General features: G+C 34.5%; 1 protein-coding gene across 1 annotated transcript in view; it reads left to right on the top strand.

Annotated features, from left to right (window-relative positions):
• The window catches only part of LOC148623466 (uncharacterized), a 28,542-nt gene extending 10,652 nt beyond the window's left edge, over positions 1-17,890 (top strand). The window contains exons 19-29 of the mRNA XM_088564854.1: positions 38-10,363; positions 10,622-10,957; positions 11,186-11,351; positions 11,637-11,821; positions 12,944-13,194; positions 14,238-14,340; positions 14,477-14,597; positions 15,007-15,176; positions 15,429-15,759; positions 16,711-16,910; positions 17,481-17,890. Of these exons, the coding sequence (XP_088420980.1) occupies positions 38-10,363; positions 10,622-10,957; positions 11,186-11,351; positions 11,637-11,821; positions 12,944-13,194; positions 14,238-14,340; positions 14,477-14,597; positions 15,007-15,176; positions 15,429-15,759; positions 16,711-16,910; positions 17,481-17,771 (12,480 nt within the window). The 3' untranslated portion in view covers positions 17,772-17,890. The remainder of the gene's footprint in view (positions 1-37; positions 10,364-10,621; positions 10,958-11,185; positions 11,352-11,636; positions 11,822-12,943; positions 13,195-14,237; positions 14,341-14,476; positions 14,598-15,006; positions 15,177-15,428; positions 15,760-16,710; positions 16,911-17,480) is intronic.
• The last annotated feature ends 1,041 nt before the right edge of the window (positions 17,891-18,931 follow it).

The raw sequence follows: 18,931 nt of genomic DNA, 5'->3' as shown, positions 1-18,931 counted from the left end.
CTGACCTCTATAAATCTAGTTTCTTTTGTTTTGACAGGGTATAGATGTGCAAATTAAAGGAAGCCATAGTCACAACAAGAAATCTCTTGATACTACACTCTCAATGTCTATAGGAAAGAAACACACCACTTCAGCATCAGTATTCCTTAAAGATAAGAGTAAAAAATTATCGTCAATTGCCGGGGGAATTTCGATGTCTTGGAATCAACGATCGATGACCTTCTCTAACGTGTTCATACAACAAAACAAACAAAAGTATCGTAATGACTTTTCAGCCGTTATAGGAAAGACAAAGGCCTCTGTTATATCAACAGCTAAAGTGGCTTCAACTAACGAATTTGATATTTCTAATGTCATTTCCCTTCCAAACATGAAAACTTTCACTATAGCTGGTCAGTTGAACAGAGGAAAACGTGACTTTCGCGTAGGTGTGCAATTAGGAAAACGTTTAGCAATGGCATTTACCTCACAGTACAAACCTAGCACAATGATCAAAGTAGGTGGTGATATCAGAGTTGATAAGACCCGTATCATAGCTGAAATCGAGGCTGAAAAAAATCATCCCAAATACTTTGGGAAAGTTGACTTCAAATGGGATGCTGACATAGATCCATCAAAAAGGATTCAACTAGTCGGAGAAGTTATCAATAAGGACGCAAAAGAGGTCAGTGCTACATTTGATGTTACTAATCCAATTCAGAATATTAACACTCACTACAACCACGTTATAGGCAAAGAAACCAAGAGTCATTTCGATGTATCCGTTGGAGGTAAATCTAGATTCGCTTTCGATCTTATCCATGCTGATGACGATAGCAAAAAATCTGGAGAAATTCGTATGCAGGCTTTATCTAAAGATGGACTGCTTAAGTACAATCTTGTATCTTCTGATAGGCAATACACAAATGAAATTGAGTTGTCATGGGGTAATTCTAAGAAAGTTGCTTTAACAGTGAGACTTGACAAACCATTTGGGAGAGAAAACATCAATGGAGCGGTTACTCTTATAACACCTTTTACTGGCATTAAATCGTCATCTATTGAAATCAATCATACTTTCAATACCAAACTAGAATCAAGTCTGAAAGCGCAACTTAACAAGGAAAACGTTCATCTGACAGTTGACTTAAACAACAATAATATCAATGACATAAAAGGATCAGTCAGTATTAAAACGTCCTACCATAGACTCGGCTCATCGTCCCTGACTCTTACCAATCAACTATCAGATAATAAATTCTACAACTCCATTACATTTGACCTTAATGGAGAGAAATTTATGTATGAAGGAAAAGGAAGTCACAAATTTACTAGAGCAGGATTCAAAACAAACGGCAAAGTAATACTTACAGCTGGACGGAATACATTCAGGACAAAATGGGATCATATCCATTCTAGCGGAGAAATAACTTCAAAGTTTACCACAAATATCGGAGGAAAACCTTTCGAAATAGATTTAAGTGGACGACAGGCCCTGACATTAAAACAGGGTGGAATATCTGTCAGTTTTAAACTAAAATCTCCTTTCAACGAAGAAATTCTTCTCCGTGTTGATCACACCCACCAGCCATCATTAGTTGACAGTTCAATAAGTGCTTCTCTAGGAGGAAAACCCCTCATGTCTGGTAAAGTTGTTTACAACAGAAAAGTTGGACAAGTTAATTTCAAGACCACTTTGTCTTCCTCTGGTGTTTCAAACGAGATTTTAGTTGTTTCAGACTATCAAAAATATCCAATGACAGGCCAGGTCAATATGAAAATGAATGAAAAACAAATTGACATATCAGGTTCCTTTGACCGACAGCAGAACAGACAAAACGGTAAAATTAAGGTAAAGACACCATTTACCAAACCTATAGTAATTATAGCTGGTGGTGCTAACGATGATGAAATGCTGTTATCTACCTCTCTTCAGTACGGAAATGAAGAAAGACTATCTGTTGAAAAAAGACATAAATGGGATAACGTCAAGTTTTTAAAAATATCTCTCAGCTCTTCAATTCAAAATATCAATAAAATAGAAGGATTGTTCAGATTACAAAACGGAAATGGTATGGCATATTTAGAGGCAAACACAGTTAAGCTTAGCTCTGAATGGAACACAGTCAGCGGACTGAGTGGTAAACTTCGACTTGATACTCCATTCTCGGAAATTCCATACAGCCAAGTAACAGTAAACAGCAAACTTGCATCTGGAATGACATCATCTGAATTGAACATTGAATATTTGCCTAGGAAAAACATCGTACTCAAATCACGTTATATAATGCGAGACAGTTTCTCTGAGGGAACTCTGAACATTGTAACCCCGTTTTCAGGGATGAGAACTATGTCTGGATCTTTTCAACTCTCTAATAAAAAATCAGAAAAAAGATCCGCCCTATCGTACACATGTCCAATGGGAACTAAATATACAGCAGACCTAAGCTATACCACTGATCCAGTGAAAAAAATAAACCTTGATTTGGCGAAAGATAGTCAGAAAGTCCACGCAGATGCAGCTTTAGATATGACATCTGGATATCCACAAGGGTTCTTGAAGGTTTCATCACCATTTGCAGATGATATTGTTATGGTGGCAAAGCAAAGTAATATTGACGGTGTAATCGTTACGTTGGTGTCAATGGACTACTCAACAGGACGAAAAATTTCAGTAGAAAACAAATTCCGAATTGATGACCATTTTGTTTTCACAACATCCATTGCTACACCATACGAAACAATGAAGACTATTAACTCAGTACTAGAAGCTAAAGGTGACCGCAGATCGTTTTCCTTTATTGGCAGTGTCGAGGCAGAGCCAACAACAAAAAAACTCCTTGCTTCAGGTGCATTTAACATGTATGGCAGCATCGATGGAAACCTAAGAATTGAAACTCCATTTGAAAGCCTTCCATACAGTCAAGTTACGATTTCTAGCCAAAGGAAAGGAGAACTTACTACAACACTAGCTAATATTGAATACATGCCAAGCAAATTCATTACTGGAAAAGCAACTCATCAAATGAATATTAACAATATCGAGGTTTCCCTTGAAATCAAGACTCCTTTCCGAGCCTTACGACACGCATCGGCATCACTTAAACATAAAGTTGACGAAACAACGGGATTGATTTCATCTTTAGGTATTGAGTATCCGAAAGGAAAGCATTATTCCGTTGATTTTGCTTTCAACAAAAACAAAAAAACCGAAGGGTTTGCCACTTTGACAAGTCCATTCCACTATCCAGTCAGTTTATCTTTCTTCAACCAAGGAAAATATCCTTCCTTCGAAACTCACGCTGAACTGAAGTATAAAGGTAATCAGAAGCATGTTTTTGACTTTGCTTTGAACAACAAGGCTAAGAATTTTAAAGCAGCTATTTCATACAAATGTCCTAATTTAGACAAAATAAGCTTTGAAGCCACCCATCAGGGAGACCTTAAACAATTTAGTACTGAAATGAAGACCCAGTTTAAGAAAGGAGAACCACACGAGGCAAAAGTTATTTTCAAAAATCTTGCCAAGATGCAAGGATCTTTGATAATCAAATCTGCCTATATAAAAGATTTTAAAGCCTCCTTCCATCATACAGGATCTCTAAAGAATCTGAAAACCCATGCAGAATACGTTTACGGAAAAATGAAACCAAATTCAGCTGATATCGCACTGATCACAGGCAAGAGTACAAAGGCATCCTTGAAATTAGCTTCTCCGTTCTTTGATGATATGACATTGAATATCGTTCATAAAGGGCAACTCAAAAGTTTTAGAAATAGAATTAATTTGATTTTTAGCAAAAAAGAAAAAATCAGTACCGATTTGAACTTCCGCTTGGCAAAAGTCATGAAAGCAACCCTCATTTTTGTCTCGCCGTTCAAAGGATTTAAGAAAGTCGTCGCTAATGTTAAGCATGAGGGGAATTGGAAGAATTTTAAATGCGATGCGAGTGTTAAGAGAGGAAAAGATATGATAAAATCCAATATGAAGACATCTTTAGGCTCTAAAATTATGTGGGCATCCTCACTAGAGACTCCATTTGCTGGCTGGAAAAAAATGAATGCAGAAATTTCCCATGAAGGAACATTAACCAACTTTCAGTCTCACGCCGAATTTTCCCGGGGAAAGCAATATGTAATTGCTGGGGATGTGAATGTTGTTGTAAATCCATCTATCGATATTTTGATTGATGCACAGACTCCTTATGCTGGTTACAAAAACGTAAAAGCGTCTCTGCAGCACGATGTATCTTCTAAAAAGATAAAGACAAATGCGGAGATAACTTACTTCAAGAAAGATACAATTTCAGTAGATTTCTTGGTTGACAGACAAACAAGAAGCACTGATATAACAGTAATGACACCATTCAAAAATTATGAAAGGGTGACAGGTTCCTTTTCACATTCTGGTCATTTAACTGCCTTCAATATGAAATTGAATATTGCATCAAATAAGGACAAATATATAGCTGAACTAAACTTTGACTCTGTGAATCAGCTGTCCGCAGAAACCAAGATTTCAATACCTTCAAAAGTATACCCAGTTACAGAAGTGTCCTTTACATACAGTGGCAGTATAAACAACTTCCATTCTAGAACAAATCTGCTTTTTAACAAGAAAAAAAGCTTCGCTGATCTCAAGTTTAATACTATTAGTGGGGTCGAAGGAAAATTCACATTTATGACACCATATTTTGACACCGTAAAAGCAAATGTTCATCACAACGATGGAGGTAAAATGAAGACTTCAATAAACATTGATTATGGCAAGAAATCTATTTTTTCTTTTGACTCGTTAATTGGACGAAAGGGGTCTCCGTTTGGAACCATGTCTTTGAAAGCTGGTAACCTGCCTAAGATTCAAGGAACTTACGAATATGATGGAGGAATGTTAAACAACAAAGCTTTAGTCCAGATATTTTATGGGAAGAAAAAACTTTCTCTGGAGACACAAATGGAAAGCAAGTCAGACATTAAAGGAAAGATCATAATGTTAACACCATTTAAAGATGTAGAAACAATATACTTAACGTATTCTAAATCTGGATCAAAGAGAAAGTTGAACGGGCAAATAGAAGCTGGAATTAATCAACAGAAAATCGAAGCGAATTTACTATTTTCAGTGAGTGACATGGCAAAAGCTTCATTCACTATCAAAACCCCATTCAGTTATCTTAAATCGGGTGATATATCTACACGTATTGCAGGGACTCCAAATAACTTTGATAGTCATGCTGAAATATCCGTCAATGGGAAGGTTGCTGAGGCAGATCTTACAAGTACTTTTGCCGACCGTGTCGATATCAGGGCAACGGTTAAAAGTCCATACACCAAAGACCTTCTTCTAAAACTTAATCATGATGGAACTAAAAATAACTTTAAATCAGTTGTCGAAACTGAATATGGTAACAATAAGATAACTGGGCAAGTGACAACAGACTTGACTAATGGAATACAGATTGATGCTGTGATTAAAACTCCATTTACAGAGGACATCATTTTCGCAACTTCGAATAACGATGACTTCGGTGATTTCCGCTCACTGTCTCAGCTGACATATAACGGAGCTAAACAACATGAAATGGAAGTGACATTCTCTACCATTGGAGACTTTAAGTCTCTTAAATCTTCAGCACAAGCTGTGTATAATGGTAAACGAGTTTCAGGAAAACTTGACTTTGATGGAGAAATTAACAATTTCAGGTCATATGCTGAAGCAATAATCATTAATAAAAAAAACAGTATAAAAGTTGTTTTCGACGGTACAAATAATATTGACGGACAACTCGAATTGAAAACACCATATACACAAGATTTCTCTGCCTTAATAAAACATTCAGGACGAGTAAAAAACTTCCATTCGATGAGTAGATTGACATATGGAAAACGATCATTTGAATTGAAAGGATCTTTTAGTCATGAAGGAACATTAACAAATTTCAACACATATGCAGAAATTGGATTGAACGGACAACAGGCTTCCATTGATGTTTCATTTAAAGCCACAGACAGTATTGAAGGAAAGGCTGCTCTGAAGACACCTGTAACAGACAGTATTATTGTTCACTTTTCTAATGAAGGCGAATTAAAGAATTTCAAGTCATGTCTCAAAATAACATACAGTGGAAAACTTCAGCATGAAGCTAATTTGAAATTTAATCACTATGGTAGTCTAACTAAATTCAACACAGATACATCTTTGACCTACAACAACAAAATGACATCAGTCGAAATTACTTTCGATACATCTGAATTGATTGAAGGGAAATTGACAGTGAAAACGCCTGTTTCTGATGATGTGATCATTCACTTTTCTCATGAAGGCAAACTAAGGAATTTCAAGTCATGTCTCAAAATAACATACAGTGGAGAAATTCAACATGATGCTAGTTTGAAATTTAATCACGATGGTGGTTTAGCTAAATTTAATACACATACATATTTGACCTACAACAGCAAAATGACATCAGCCGAAATTACTTTCGACACATCTGAATTCATTGGAGGGAAAGTGACGGTGAAAACACCTGTTTCTGATGATGTGATTATTCACTTTTCTCATGAAGGCAAACTAAGGAATTTCAAGTCATGTCTTAAAATGACATACAGTGGAAAACTCCAGCATGATGCTAGTTTGAAATTTAATCACGATGGTGTTCTAGCGAAATTTAATACAGAAACGTCTTTGACCTACAATAACAAAGTGACATCAGCAGTAGTTGCTTTCGACACTTCTGAGTTTATTGAAGGGAAATTGACGGTGAAAACACCCTTTTCCGGAGATGTTCATATTCACTTTTCTCATGAAGGCAAACTGAATAATTTCAAGTCGTGCCTTAAAATTACTTACAGTGGAAAACTTCAACACGATGCAAGTTTTACATTTAAAGCAGTTGGTATTATGAGCAAGTTCACAGGTGAAACATCACTAATGTACAACAAGAAGAATGTAGCAGTCACAGCTTTTTTCGACAGCACGAGTGATTTAATTGAAGGCAAGTTGACAACCAAAACATCGTTTACAGATGATATAATCATTGCATTTTCTACAGAAGGTAACCTTAAGCATTCCAAGACATGCCTGAAAGTGACCTATGGGGGAAAACTTCAACATGATACTAGCTTTCAATTCGGATTCGATGGTTTATTGAAAAAATTATCAACGATGGGTTCTCTTGAATACAACAAACAGAGAGGGTCATTTTCTCTATCTTTTAATTCAAAGGATAAGTTGACAGTTCAGTTCCGTTTAAAGACACCATTTTATGACGATGTTGTCGTATCTGGAAATCTTGCAAATAACCATCTTAGCTTAAAATCAGATATAAAGATCAGATATGGCGGATCTCTCAAACATGATGCTACGATTGATTTCAAAACAAGAGGTTCCATCAGAAAGTTTAAAACCGAAATAAACGTGAACTATAATGATAAATCTTGTTCAGCAAACTTTGCCTTTAACACAAAATCAACAGTTTCTGGAAAACTTGACATAAAATCATCATGGACAAAGAATTTGAGAGCGTCTCTTACAACTGAAAGAACCCCAAAAGCATTTACGTCTAACATTGCGGCCAGCTACGGATCTATTAAACACACAGGACATGTCAGTTTAAATATGATGAAAAACTCCGATAGCTTTAAGTCCATAGTTGAAGTCAGTTTCAATGGTCAAACAGTGTCGGGCGATTTGTCTGTTGACTTTGTGTCTGGGTTTTCCAGTAATCTTGAAATTAAAACGCCATGGACGAATGACGTGACTTGCAACATTCAGTACAGAGGGCAACCCACTGCTTTCACCACCAATGTCCAGATTAACTACGGTCGTAAGAACTATAACATAGGTTCAAAATTTAACTTTATAACAACAGGTTCACGATTTGGTATAGAAACAGAATCATCATACAACGATAAGAAAGCAACTTTAGCAGCAGTTCTGTCATTTGATAATAAATATACTGCTAAACTTTCCTTAACAACACCTTACACAAAAGATGTCGAAGTGACATCTTCATTTCAGCTCACCAAAAATAAACTTGGTGCCTCTATTTTGGTCAACGTTGATGGTTCTTCATTACATAATTGCAAGATTTTGATCGTCCGTAAATTTGCTGATTTTCAGAACTCGTTGAACCTGAATGTAGACTACAACGGACAGGCTATGTCTGGTGACTTCTCAGTTGTATCTTATGACATGATTGATGCTAAAATGTCAATTGATACACCATTCCAAGGATATAAAGACGTTTCTGCTAATATGCAGTATGACACTAGAGGTAAAACAACCTCACTTCAGATTAATGGGAGAATTGGATCTAAGAGTTTTGAAATAAGTTCTTCCTTCGATAAAAGCCTTCCATTCAATGGAAAGGTTAACGTAAAGACACCATTCTCTGGTATTAGTGATATGTCCTTCAACATTAACTTTAACGACAACCCTACAAATTTCCTGTTAACGTCAGATGTTCAAATTGAAAGCCAAACAATTTATGACTTGACTTTCGAACACGTTGGAAGCATGGGTGTTATCCAAGGAAATTTGGATCTGAAAACTGCAGTTGTTGAAGACATTAACATAAAGTATGATACATCAGGCTCTTTTCAGAAGTTCACATCATCTTTCTCTGCATCCATCGGCAGTGAAAACTATTTCACATCAACTACTAATTTTGACATTAGCACAAGAAATCAAGCGAAAGCTACATCATCAGTAGATATCAGTGTTTCGGGAACAGTAAAAAGGGCAGAAATGGAAATTTCAGGAGCAAGATCTTTTAATAACATGAGCGTCATGGTTAAAACCAAACTGGATAATAATGAGATAAGACTAGAATCTACATTTAAAGTACAACCTTCATTTGAAGCAATGATAAAGATTCAGACGCCTTTCAGATCTATTAGATCCATGGTTGCTTCAGTAAAGTATGCCATTAAGGCAAACACGATTTCAAACTCTGTCGTTTTCTCCCTTTCTCCAGAAAAAGTTTACGAAATAAGCGTTAACGTATTTAACAAAGGCTACAACAAAGCTGATATCAAAGCTGAAGTGAAAACACCTATCAAAGGACATGAGCTGATGAGATTTATCTATAGGCACAATATTGATACAACTGCTACTGTTTTCACAAGCTACGAATGTTCAACTGGTATTCAACTAGTTGGGGATTTCAAACTGACATCCAAATCCCTGAGTATGGAACTTAACACTCCTTTCAAAATAGCACGACGTTTTTCTGCAAAAGGATTCCTTGAAAGTCGAAACAACATTTACAATCTAGAAACATCAGCGAAACTTAATAACCAAGCCCTTAGTTTCAAAACTTTGATTGATGTTGATAGCAGTCCTATGACAGCCAGAGTCACCGTACTAACACCATTCAATGGTTTTGAATCTTCTGATGTAAGAATGTCATGCTCTGGTGACCGACATGATCTGCGGGTCACTTTTGAATTAACCACTCCGTTATTCAAACCTGTCTATTCAGAAATACATCTCCGATATGCTTCTATTTTGGACATGGAGACTACAACAATTCTTACAACAGGTTTCAAACATTTAGAACGTGTGAGTGCATCCTTGGTAAACCAGAAAACAGGCAGAGAATACAAATCACATGTCGAAACTAGTTGGAACAAAGATAATAAAATATCACTTGATGCAACTTGTGATGTAACTAACGGTATAAAAAATTCATTGGTTATTTCAACTCCATTTAAAAGCTTGAAAATGGCAAAGATCGACATTGGACATAAAAATTCTGACGATAATAAAATGGTATCTATCTTCTTGGAACACAATGCAAAGCATTTGATAGACCTTGATGCTGTTTACACCAAAGCAGAGCATCATACCGTTTCAATTATTACACGACATCCCAGACCTATGAACTTTAGGATCGGTGGAAATATGGAGGCTGGTAAAATGAATACTGACATTAGCTTGAATTGGAATACAGACAAAACCGACAGCAGCATTGACATGGAAACCTATCTGAACCATAACGACGACAAATGTAGTATAGCACTCAGATTGACTCACCCGAAAAAGTCGTTCGGCTTTAGAGGTGAACTTGAAAAGAATAACAAGAAAGATTTTGCCACCTTCGATGTTAGTGTGGGTAACAAGGATGTATTTGGATACACATTTGATTGTAAACACACTGAAGATGAACGGGCCTCAAGTATTAAGCTCAGATTTCCTTCTAGGTCGGTCATGGTTTCCAATGAAGTTCAAAAGCGTCTTGGTTCTACGATGGCAACTACTGCCTTCTACTGGGATGCAGATAGAGACCAGACAAAGAAAGTGACTGTTAAAGGAGAGATCAATCCAAGTGATGAAGGTGTTGAAGCAAATGTTATCCTTGAGATGCCAAGTATTGGCCAGGTATATGAAAGAATAATATAAAAAAAAAACAATCAAATTATAAGGTTCATTTATTTTTTTAAAAGTTAAAACTAAATACTATTATTGTTTTGTTTTCATTACCAAAATCGATTTTTTTTCAATTAACTTTACACATACAACTGATCTGAAATCAGTATTACATGTTTCAAACCATTCAACGTATTTGTTTTCATAGAAAACTGTTTTACAAGTGCAAATCTATTTCGTTTATTTAAATATTTCGATTTCTTATTTAAGGACGTACATCTGGACTCGCACGTTAAAGTCAATAAAGGAGGAATTTTGTTAGATGGGACAACTGCCTTACGATACCCCAGAGATCCTTCCAAAACATTATTACTGACCACAAAACTAGAAGACAATTCATCTGGTAGTGAGACAAACTACAATCTTAACGTTGGAATCAAACATCCTTACACAACCGTTGACGTAGAAATGGCATCAAGATTAGAATCTACTGAATACAGTAAAATTGCTTCAATAGATGTGAAATACCTCACATCAGACAGACAGACTAAAAACGTTGTGTTAATGACTGAAATTAACAGTTTGAAAAACACACTAAAACTGGAGGTGAATAATAATTAAAATGAATTGTGTTTAAAAGTATTTTGCATTAATTACTCCTTGTATAGTGAGTTTTACAAAAAAGTCATACTAACTTTTTAAACATATTTGAACTAGAAAAGTAAAGATCTCAATCAATGAAATCAATTATAGCGCATCTTTGTGTCTCTTAAGTTTGTTCAGACTATTATAAGGTTTGTGAATTATTGCATCATGTGCTTTGATTTTTTTCAGCTTGATTCTCCAATCAAATCAATCAATGTGAAAGGCCAACTACAGACATCAGCACCTTACAGAATCAGTATTCAGAACTTGTATGACAATATCAAACCTATCAATGCTGAGGTCGTCCTCGACCCATCAGACACCAGTCTTGATGCAAGCATTAACTACGATATTGGTACGTTAATTACAAATACTCTGACTGCTCAAATTGATATTTTTCCTGTGCTAGTTATGTTTCACCAGTACAAGACAATTCTCCTTCATCAAATCAATATCATTTTTTTAACTTGAGAAAATAATAATATCTTAAACTGAGCATTTGTTTGTATAAGAACCATTTATTTTATATTGGATATGAAACGCAATGTTAAGTGAATAAACTGACTACCGTATTTTAAGCGATGAATTCGTCATTGGATAAATTAAAAGATTGTCAGTGATGTTTCTTGAATTATTACAGACAATCCACAGAATATTCTTCATGTAAATGCTAAACTGGCTGATAGTACCGGACTTACAGCTGAAGTATACAGAAATGTGAACCAAAAGAGAATTGCTGATACCCTTCTTAACCTTCGCCTCAAGACTTCAAGAATACTGCATACTTCAGTCCATTGGAACCCTGACCTTCTCAAAACAGTCAAGGTGATACTTCTGCATGATTTATTTCAACGCCAAAAAGTTAATAAGACATTTCTACAAGAAAAAAAAGACAAAAACTGAAAGAGTAATCAAGGAAACTAAGATTCTAGTGGAAATCAAAAGAACGTACACAGACCAGACATGGATAAATGACACATACAAAAAAGAACATAAAATGAACCAAAATAACACGTACAAAGCAACAAAGGTAAAGGATTAACTTGGACTCAACTAAACACTGGGATAATGGACCGATGCACCGGTAGGGTAAGCGTCCTCTGCCTTTCTAGAAACATCTGCCGAGTTGCTCATAAAAAGTCAACACCAGGGTAGACGAAAGAGGGAAAGATAACTTTTACACGTTGAACAAATCAGTTTTAATGGTGCAAATGGATATACGGTAACGATCCACGAATTCATTAGCATAATCATTAAGCTTCCGTATTGATTACTTCAATCTTGCAGCAGCATAATCCTGTTCCTGAAGCCTAATTGTAAGAAGTCTAGCGCGGTACAAAACGTCTGCGTAGTTACGGCAAGCTCTGGCATAACATATGAGTTGTGATATGTAAATTAAATACGCAGGTGCTGAAGGGATGCTGCCACAGATGAAAGAAAAGTTGACAATAAAGTAATCGCGTTTGTCGTATAGTTATCGAAAGTGCTTAAAAACTACAATCGTTCATAATAGCAATATAATACCGGATGCGATAATTTCTACCAAAATTAGGTGTAGTTACAGATACTAACTATACTGTCTCATATTAGCCAAAGTAAGAAAATAATAAATAAATTTTTAAAAAATATAGGAATTATGATGAAGTATGTACAATTTGAGGTAAACTTGAATGAAAAGGCGGGGGATTGATGTATAGATGTCATGTAGATAGATTCAGTGGATTTCTGTAATTAAATTCAATAATTGTTCCTGTGTGATGTAAGTTACTAGGTTTTGTGTTTATTTTTGTAAGGATTTTCTCTTATTAGATATTTCAGTATGACGTCTCTGTTTTATAATGGTAGACCTCAACAGTAAATCCCTTTAATTTATTTGTCTACAGTAGATACGGCAAGCTAGGGAAAGGTAAACTGTTTGATTAGCATGTTAATAATCTATACTTCCAGGTTGCTGGAATGAATAAAATCTGTAAATATGGAGACGGAATTAACAAAGTTTTGGAGACCACTTGGACTTCAGTAGAACAGGAGGTTCAACACAAACACTCCATAATTGTTACAGCAATCAAAGAAGATCTAAAGCCTTACCTGAAATCCTTGTCTGATAGAATTACCGACCTCAGGCGAATGAAGGCGAATAATGATTATTATCTCAAAGACATTTCCTCACATTTCAAGACGACTCAAAAAATTATCAGGTGAGACAATTACATTAACGAATAATATATCTTTTTAGGCAATGCCAATAAATGTACCTTTAAATATATCTCCTTTGTTCTTCGGTATCGTAATAAGTTAATGAAGAAGTCCTTTTTATTCAATTGGTCAAATATACAAATACGTATTATGTATCAAAGATAAAAAAAAACATAGTTAGTCATACACTAGAGGAGGTAGGGTTATTTCCTCATATATTCTCAATTTCCAAACTTCAAGATGTCATGGCTTAAAATGTCTTAGAATATTATGCTATCGTACATGCCATACCTGTGAAATGGAAAAGTTGTATTTTAGAAAATAGATGTAGGCTAGATATAACTTGAAATAAATGTGTTGATAAATTAAAAAGCTAACAGAAATCGTTCAAATATTTTTTTAACAAATTCTACGTGGACCAACAAAATGAAAGTCCTTTCAGAGTTCAATAAAAATGGAAGGGAGTTTTAGGCGAAGATGATTTGAATTGGCACTTAATTCATAAGAGTAGATATAGCATCCCCCCAAAAAACATTGATCCATTGAAGTTGGAATACTAGCGCTTTCCTTTTCAAATGTGGTCTAATAGAAGTCCAGCTATGAAAGGAAAGAAAGTTTTCTTCATACTTTTATAACTGTATATACAGCAGGGATTTCTGGGTTGCATTAGTATATGTGTTATGTCATTTGGTGTGGAGAGATGTTGTTCTGACCTTTATAGGCGAAGATATTAACAAAGAAGTGAATTATGTTTCGACGATGGCTGAATATTTTTTATGAATATGGATAATGAACCAAAACCAATTTTCAGTGATTTTTTAAAAATTTTGAAATAAACCATTAAAACTTTGAGTTTTATTAATATCAGTAATGATTCAGTTATCAATAACAATCTGAATATCAAAATATTGTATACTTTTTTTCTGTATTTAAACACATGTATGATTAAGTATCATGGTGTGTGAACTATATACCCGTTTCTGTCTTATATTTATAAAAATACAAAAAGGTGTAATGCCATAAAATACTCTTTCTTTATTTTTAGAAATCATGTCCAGAAAATGAAGGCCGACATCATTGAATTGACCAGAGATATCGATATGACACGATACAATCTGTACCTAGCTGAGGTTACACAACTTGTCAAGGTATTTGAATTTAATTTTCTCTACCACAGAAATATCTGTTTTGTCTTACAAAATTAAATATTGTTAAAAAATGTTAACTTGATATATAATGAAAGTATCTGCTGGTCTTTACAGCGTAACACTTCGTTTGTTTCAGCTGACGGAGGACTTATCACTCCAATATTACTCTCAGATTGCTGATTTCGTCCACTCCGAATCATCCAAACTGTCGACATCAATTGAAAGAGTTTACAACAAGTATGGGAAGCCAGTAACAGGTAAATGACCTACTCAATCGATTTTTTTAAATAAACGATATAATTGGTTTTACCAGTAAAATTATTGTATCAAAACAATTTCTTTATATTCGTTTAATTTACGCGCTTTTCAAATCGTGCGACTTCATAACATCTTTCTTTTTGATTCATTGATTTTTTTTTGTTTTATTGTTTCGTTTTCCTTTTGTTATTTACGATATAAATTGTTACTCTATGACTGTACATTATGTTTGACAATATTTTGAAAATTATATTGCCTTTCATCCGACATAAAAAATTGAAAAACTACTTTTCACTTTAAATCATAACAAAAGCTCCATTATCCTCACCATTATTTTCTGGTGAATTTCATAAAGCATATGTTAAGTGATGAACAGTGTGAAAAAAACATGACAACTTTCAATTTCAGCTTCAGTTTCCTCACTGTCTAGCAACAAAATTATAAATGCTGTAAAATCAAGACTACCCACAATTCCTTTGAAAGAAATGGCTGACCAGTACAACACTGTAATATACAATACAAGAGAAACTATCAAAAGCGGACTTACCAAAACTATGCCAACATCAGTTTATAACATGGTATGTCGTAGATTTTTGAAATACTGTTGACCTTTGCGTATGTTGATAAAAAGTAAATAAGAAATTAAGTATAACACAATACATGTAAATGATTTTACCTCAAAATAAAATATACACTTTTTGTCGTCGAAATATATTGGAACATTTGTTCTTTATGGAGTTTTACGTTTTTGTTATGTTTTGTTTATGTTTATTTTTCATTAATTTTCTTTTTTGTCTTTTGAGATGTACTTAATACAATAATTTTTGCAGGCATCATCAGCGTACAAATACTGGGAAATTGAAAAAAATATTCACTCAGTGTTTGCCAAATTCGTCAACTTCATCAAAAAAGATATTGAAGAGGACTTCAGCAATCTTAGAGACATCATACTTGATATGAAGAAAACTAAAATTACTGTGTATGACCCCAAAAAGGGTCATATTGAAATGGACATATATCTACCGTTGGAGATGAAATCTCTCCTAGAAATCGACAGAATGATTAATCCATTGGAAAATATCAGATCTCTGATCCCACACATAAATCCTCTACCATCATGGGACGATATTTGGTCACACGCCGTACTACCAAACTTTGGAGGTAAGAAAAAATTATTTTTCTATGACAAATTTACATCTGGAAAATGGAAATATGCATTTTTGCCCATCATTGAAGACCGTAGAGTAACCTGTAGACGCTTTATTGTTTGTTGCTAGATATTTGGTGGAGACTGTCTCTTTGGTAACGATTACACATCTCCTGTTTTTATAGAAATTAAAACATGTTTATTTAATAATAATACCATTGTCTCAAAAATAGTAATCAAGGGAACCAAGATTCTAGCGGAAATCAAAAGAATGTAATCCAGGCTAGGTACAAAGACTAGATATGGGAATCAGACAAATACGACAAAAACCATAACTAAAACAATACATACAAAGTAACAAAAGTAAATGAGCAACTTCGACTCCACTAAAAACTTGGATCATAGACCAGGTTGGGTAAGCGTCCCAAAAGGAAGTATTTAGGGAATTATATTTTGCCTAGAAGTACAAAAAAAACATGATTAGGAATGTTTTTTTTTATTTTAAAAGAGTAATCAAGGGAACCAAGGTTATAGCGGTAATCAAAAGAATGTAATCCAGGGACCAAGACCAGACATGGAAAACAGACATACACAACAAAAAACATGAAGTAACTAAAATCATACATACAAAGTAACAAAAGTAAATCAGCAACTCGGACTCCACTAAAAACTGGGAGTAGGACCAGGTGCGCCGGTAGGGTAAGCGTCTTCCGTTTTTTAGAAACACCCGCCGAGTTGCTCATAAAAAGTCAAGTCCGGGGTAGACAACCCAAGAAAGGAAAACTATGACCCGTTGAATAAATCAGTTTTCATGGTGCTGATGGATACACCATAACGATCCACGAGTTCACGATAACGACCATAAAACTTCTGTAGTGATGACTTCAATCTTGTAGCAACATAACCCTGTTCCAAAAGCCTATTTGTTAAGGGAATTCTTAACGAAGCAAATATTTATTTTCCAGCCCATGCTGATATTCATGGCAATCGTTACACAACCTTTGATGGTCAAGAATTTGACTTTAATGGCAAATGTAGTTACGTTTTGTCACGTGACTTCGGGCATGATAAATTCAGCATTATCCTGAACTATATGGCAAGACAAAAGAAGAAGCTCATTGTATTGTCAGCCACTCAAAATGTTCAAGTTTTACCTAATGGAATGGTAAGCATAAACACTTATCTTTTTCTTTTTCATGAAAAGAAAATCAAGTATATTAAGACAGAAGTTTTATACCTAAGGTAGAATCTTCTTCTGAAGAAATCATATTAGTGTCAATGGATAGGAAATCATTCATGCTATTATACACATTTACGTCCAAAATAATTTCCAGAATTCTCAATGTACATTGACTATGAAATTAAAGATCAGTTTAGTTTCCATTTAAAACTCACATATTATATTATGTCACTGTATTTCATACTTAATTTTGAATGTGGTTCTTTATTCTTCATTTATTCATCATCGCCTACATAATTTGTAGTAATATAGTGTAATTGATTGGTGTCGTAAAGGATTTTGGTCATTCTCAACTTTACATTTTGTGCGTACACTATTTCATTTTCGTTATTTACTCGTTATCTATGTTCGTTACTTGCTCGTTATCCATGTTTGTTACTTGCCCTTTATCCATGTTTGCCTTCATTATATAATTCATTATTTTTTTTCTTTTTAAATTCAAAGAGTAACTTCCTACATACTAATAACTTGAACTATGTATCATGAATTTTCTAGGTACGTGTGGATGGTTCTCAAAAGAAACTTCCCTACGTTTCCGACGAACTAAGAGTTTCTCAAGTCGGAGATGAAATCTTTATCGATGGTCAAGGGTTTAACATCGTTAATGACTTAAAGAAACAATCTTACGAAGTTGACGTCAGCCACTGGTTTCATGGTAGAACTGCCGGACTTTTAGGTGTCCATGACAACGAACGTTACAACGATATGATGACATCAGACCGACACATTACCACTGATGTCAATAAACTTGCCAACTCGTGGCAAGTGGAGGAAAAATGCCGTTAATTGACTTGACGTTTTTGTGATAATTGATACCACTATAATTTCTATTTGGTTGTATTTGGTTTTGTTTATTCTTTTTTTTATTTTACAAAGCATTGAATACAATAAAATTTTAAGCATTTTATCATTTTACTTTTTTGTCAACAATGACAATATCTTTAAGTATTTTTTTCTGATTTAAAAGGTCGACACTGCTAGTTTTGCACTTTTTATCTCCTTTTTGAAAGTTTAAAAAAACTTTTCTTGAATATGAAACAAAAATCGAATATGCGATTAATTCCCATTGGTCATTCAAAAGTCTTTACATGCAGATATAAGAAAACAGATATTAGCTGTAAAATATTTTGCCTTTTGCTTATTTTTTCAATTCTTTGAATGCGGAAAGAAATACCACCTTTCTACGGGAAAATGTTGTCATTTTTTTTTCAAAATATGGTATGACTACTTTTATCATTTGCATGTATGAATTCAAACCTACACAGTTTAGCTGATAATCACTTTTTATTTTGTTTTATCCTATCAAAATTTAAGATAACTTGTCAAAAAGAAATTGCATCAAATCAGTTGAAACTAACTGCTGAATATGTACTGATTTATGTCCAAAGGATATTTTCGTTTGTCAGTGTGTTCAGTATGTTACTATCGTTCAAGATGGCGTCCCTTTACTTTTGTTTCGTTGATGTTACAGCTCCAATTCTTCATAAAATTTAAATTACGTCGTTTGTTTACACGCTCTCATATCAGATCATGTTATACCTAAAGAGTTATCAAGGGAACCAAGGTTATAGCGGTAATCAAAAGAATGTAATCCGGGAACAAAGACCAGACATGGAAAACAGACATACACAACAAAGAACATAAAGTAACTAAATCATACATACAAAGTAACAAAAGCAAATGAGCAAATCGGACTCAACTGAAAACTTAGAGCATGTAAACCTATCTATGAATTGACCTAGTAATATGACAACAAATTTCTAAGACCAAGGACCAAAATGGTATACAACTGTAAACTTATCTAAGCGTCAAATTGTGTGCATGAGTGTAGGTTGATTGATTGATTGATTGATTGTTTGTTTGGGTTAAACGCCCGAGCAGCAATATTTCAGCTATATTCAGGCGATGAATATGAAATGGATGATAAATCATGAGTGTAGGCAACA

Source organism: Perna viridis, chromosome 2, assembly GCF_037379345.1.
Source record: "Perna viridis isolate PV_CMFRI_1.1 ecotype Kerala chromosome 2, ASM3737934v1, whole genome shotgun sequence".
Taxonomy (NCBI): Eukaryota; Metazoa; Mollusca; class Bivalvia; order Mytilida; family Mytilidae; genus Perna; species Perna viridis.
This window is presented reverse-complemented; position numbering and strand designations above follow the sequence as displayed.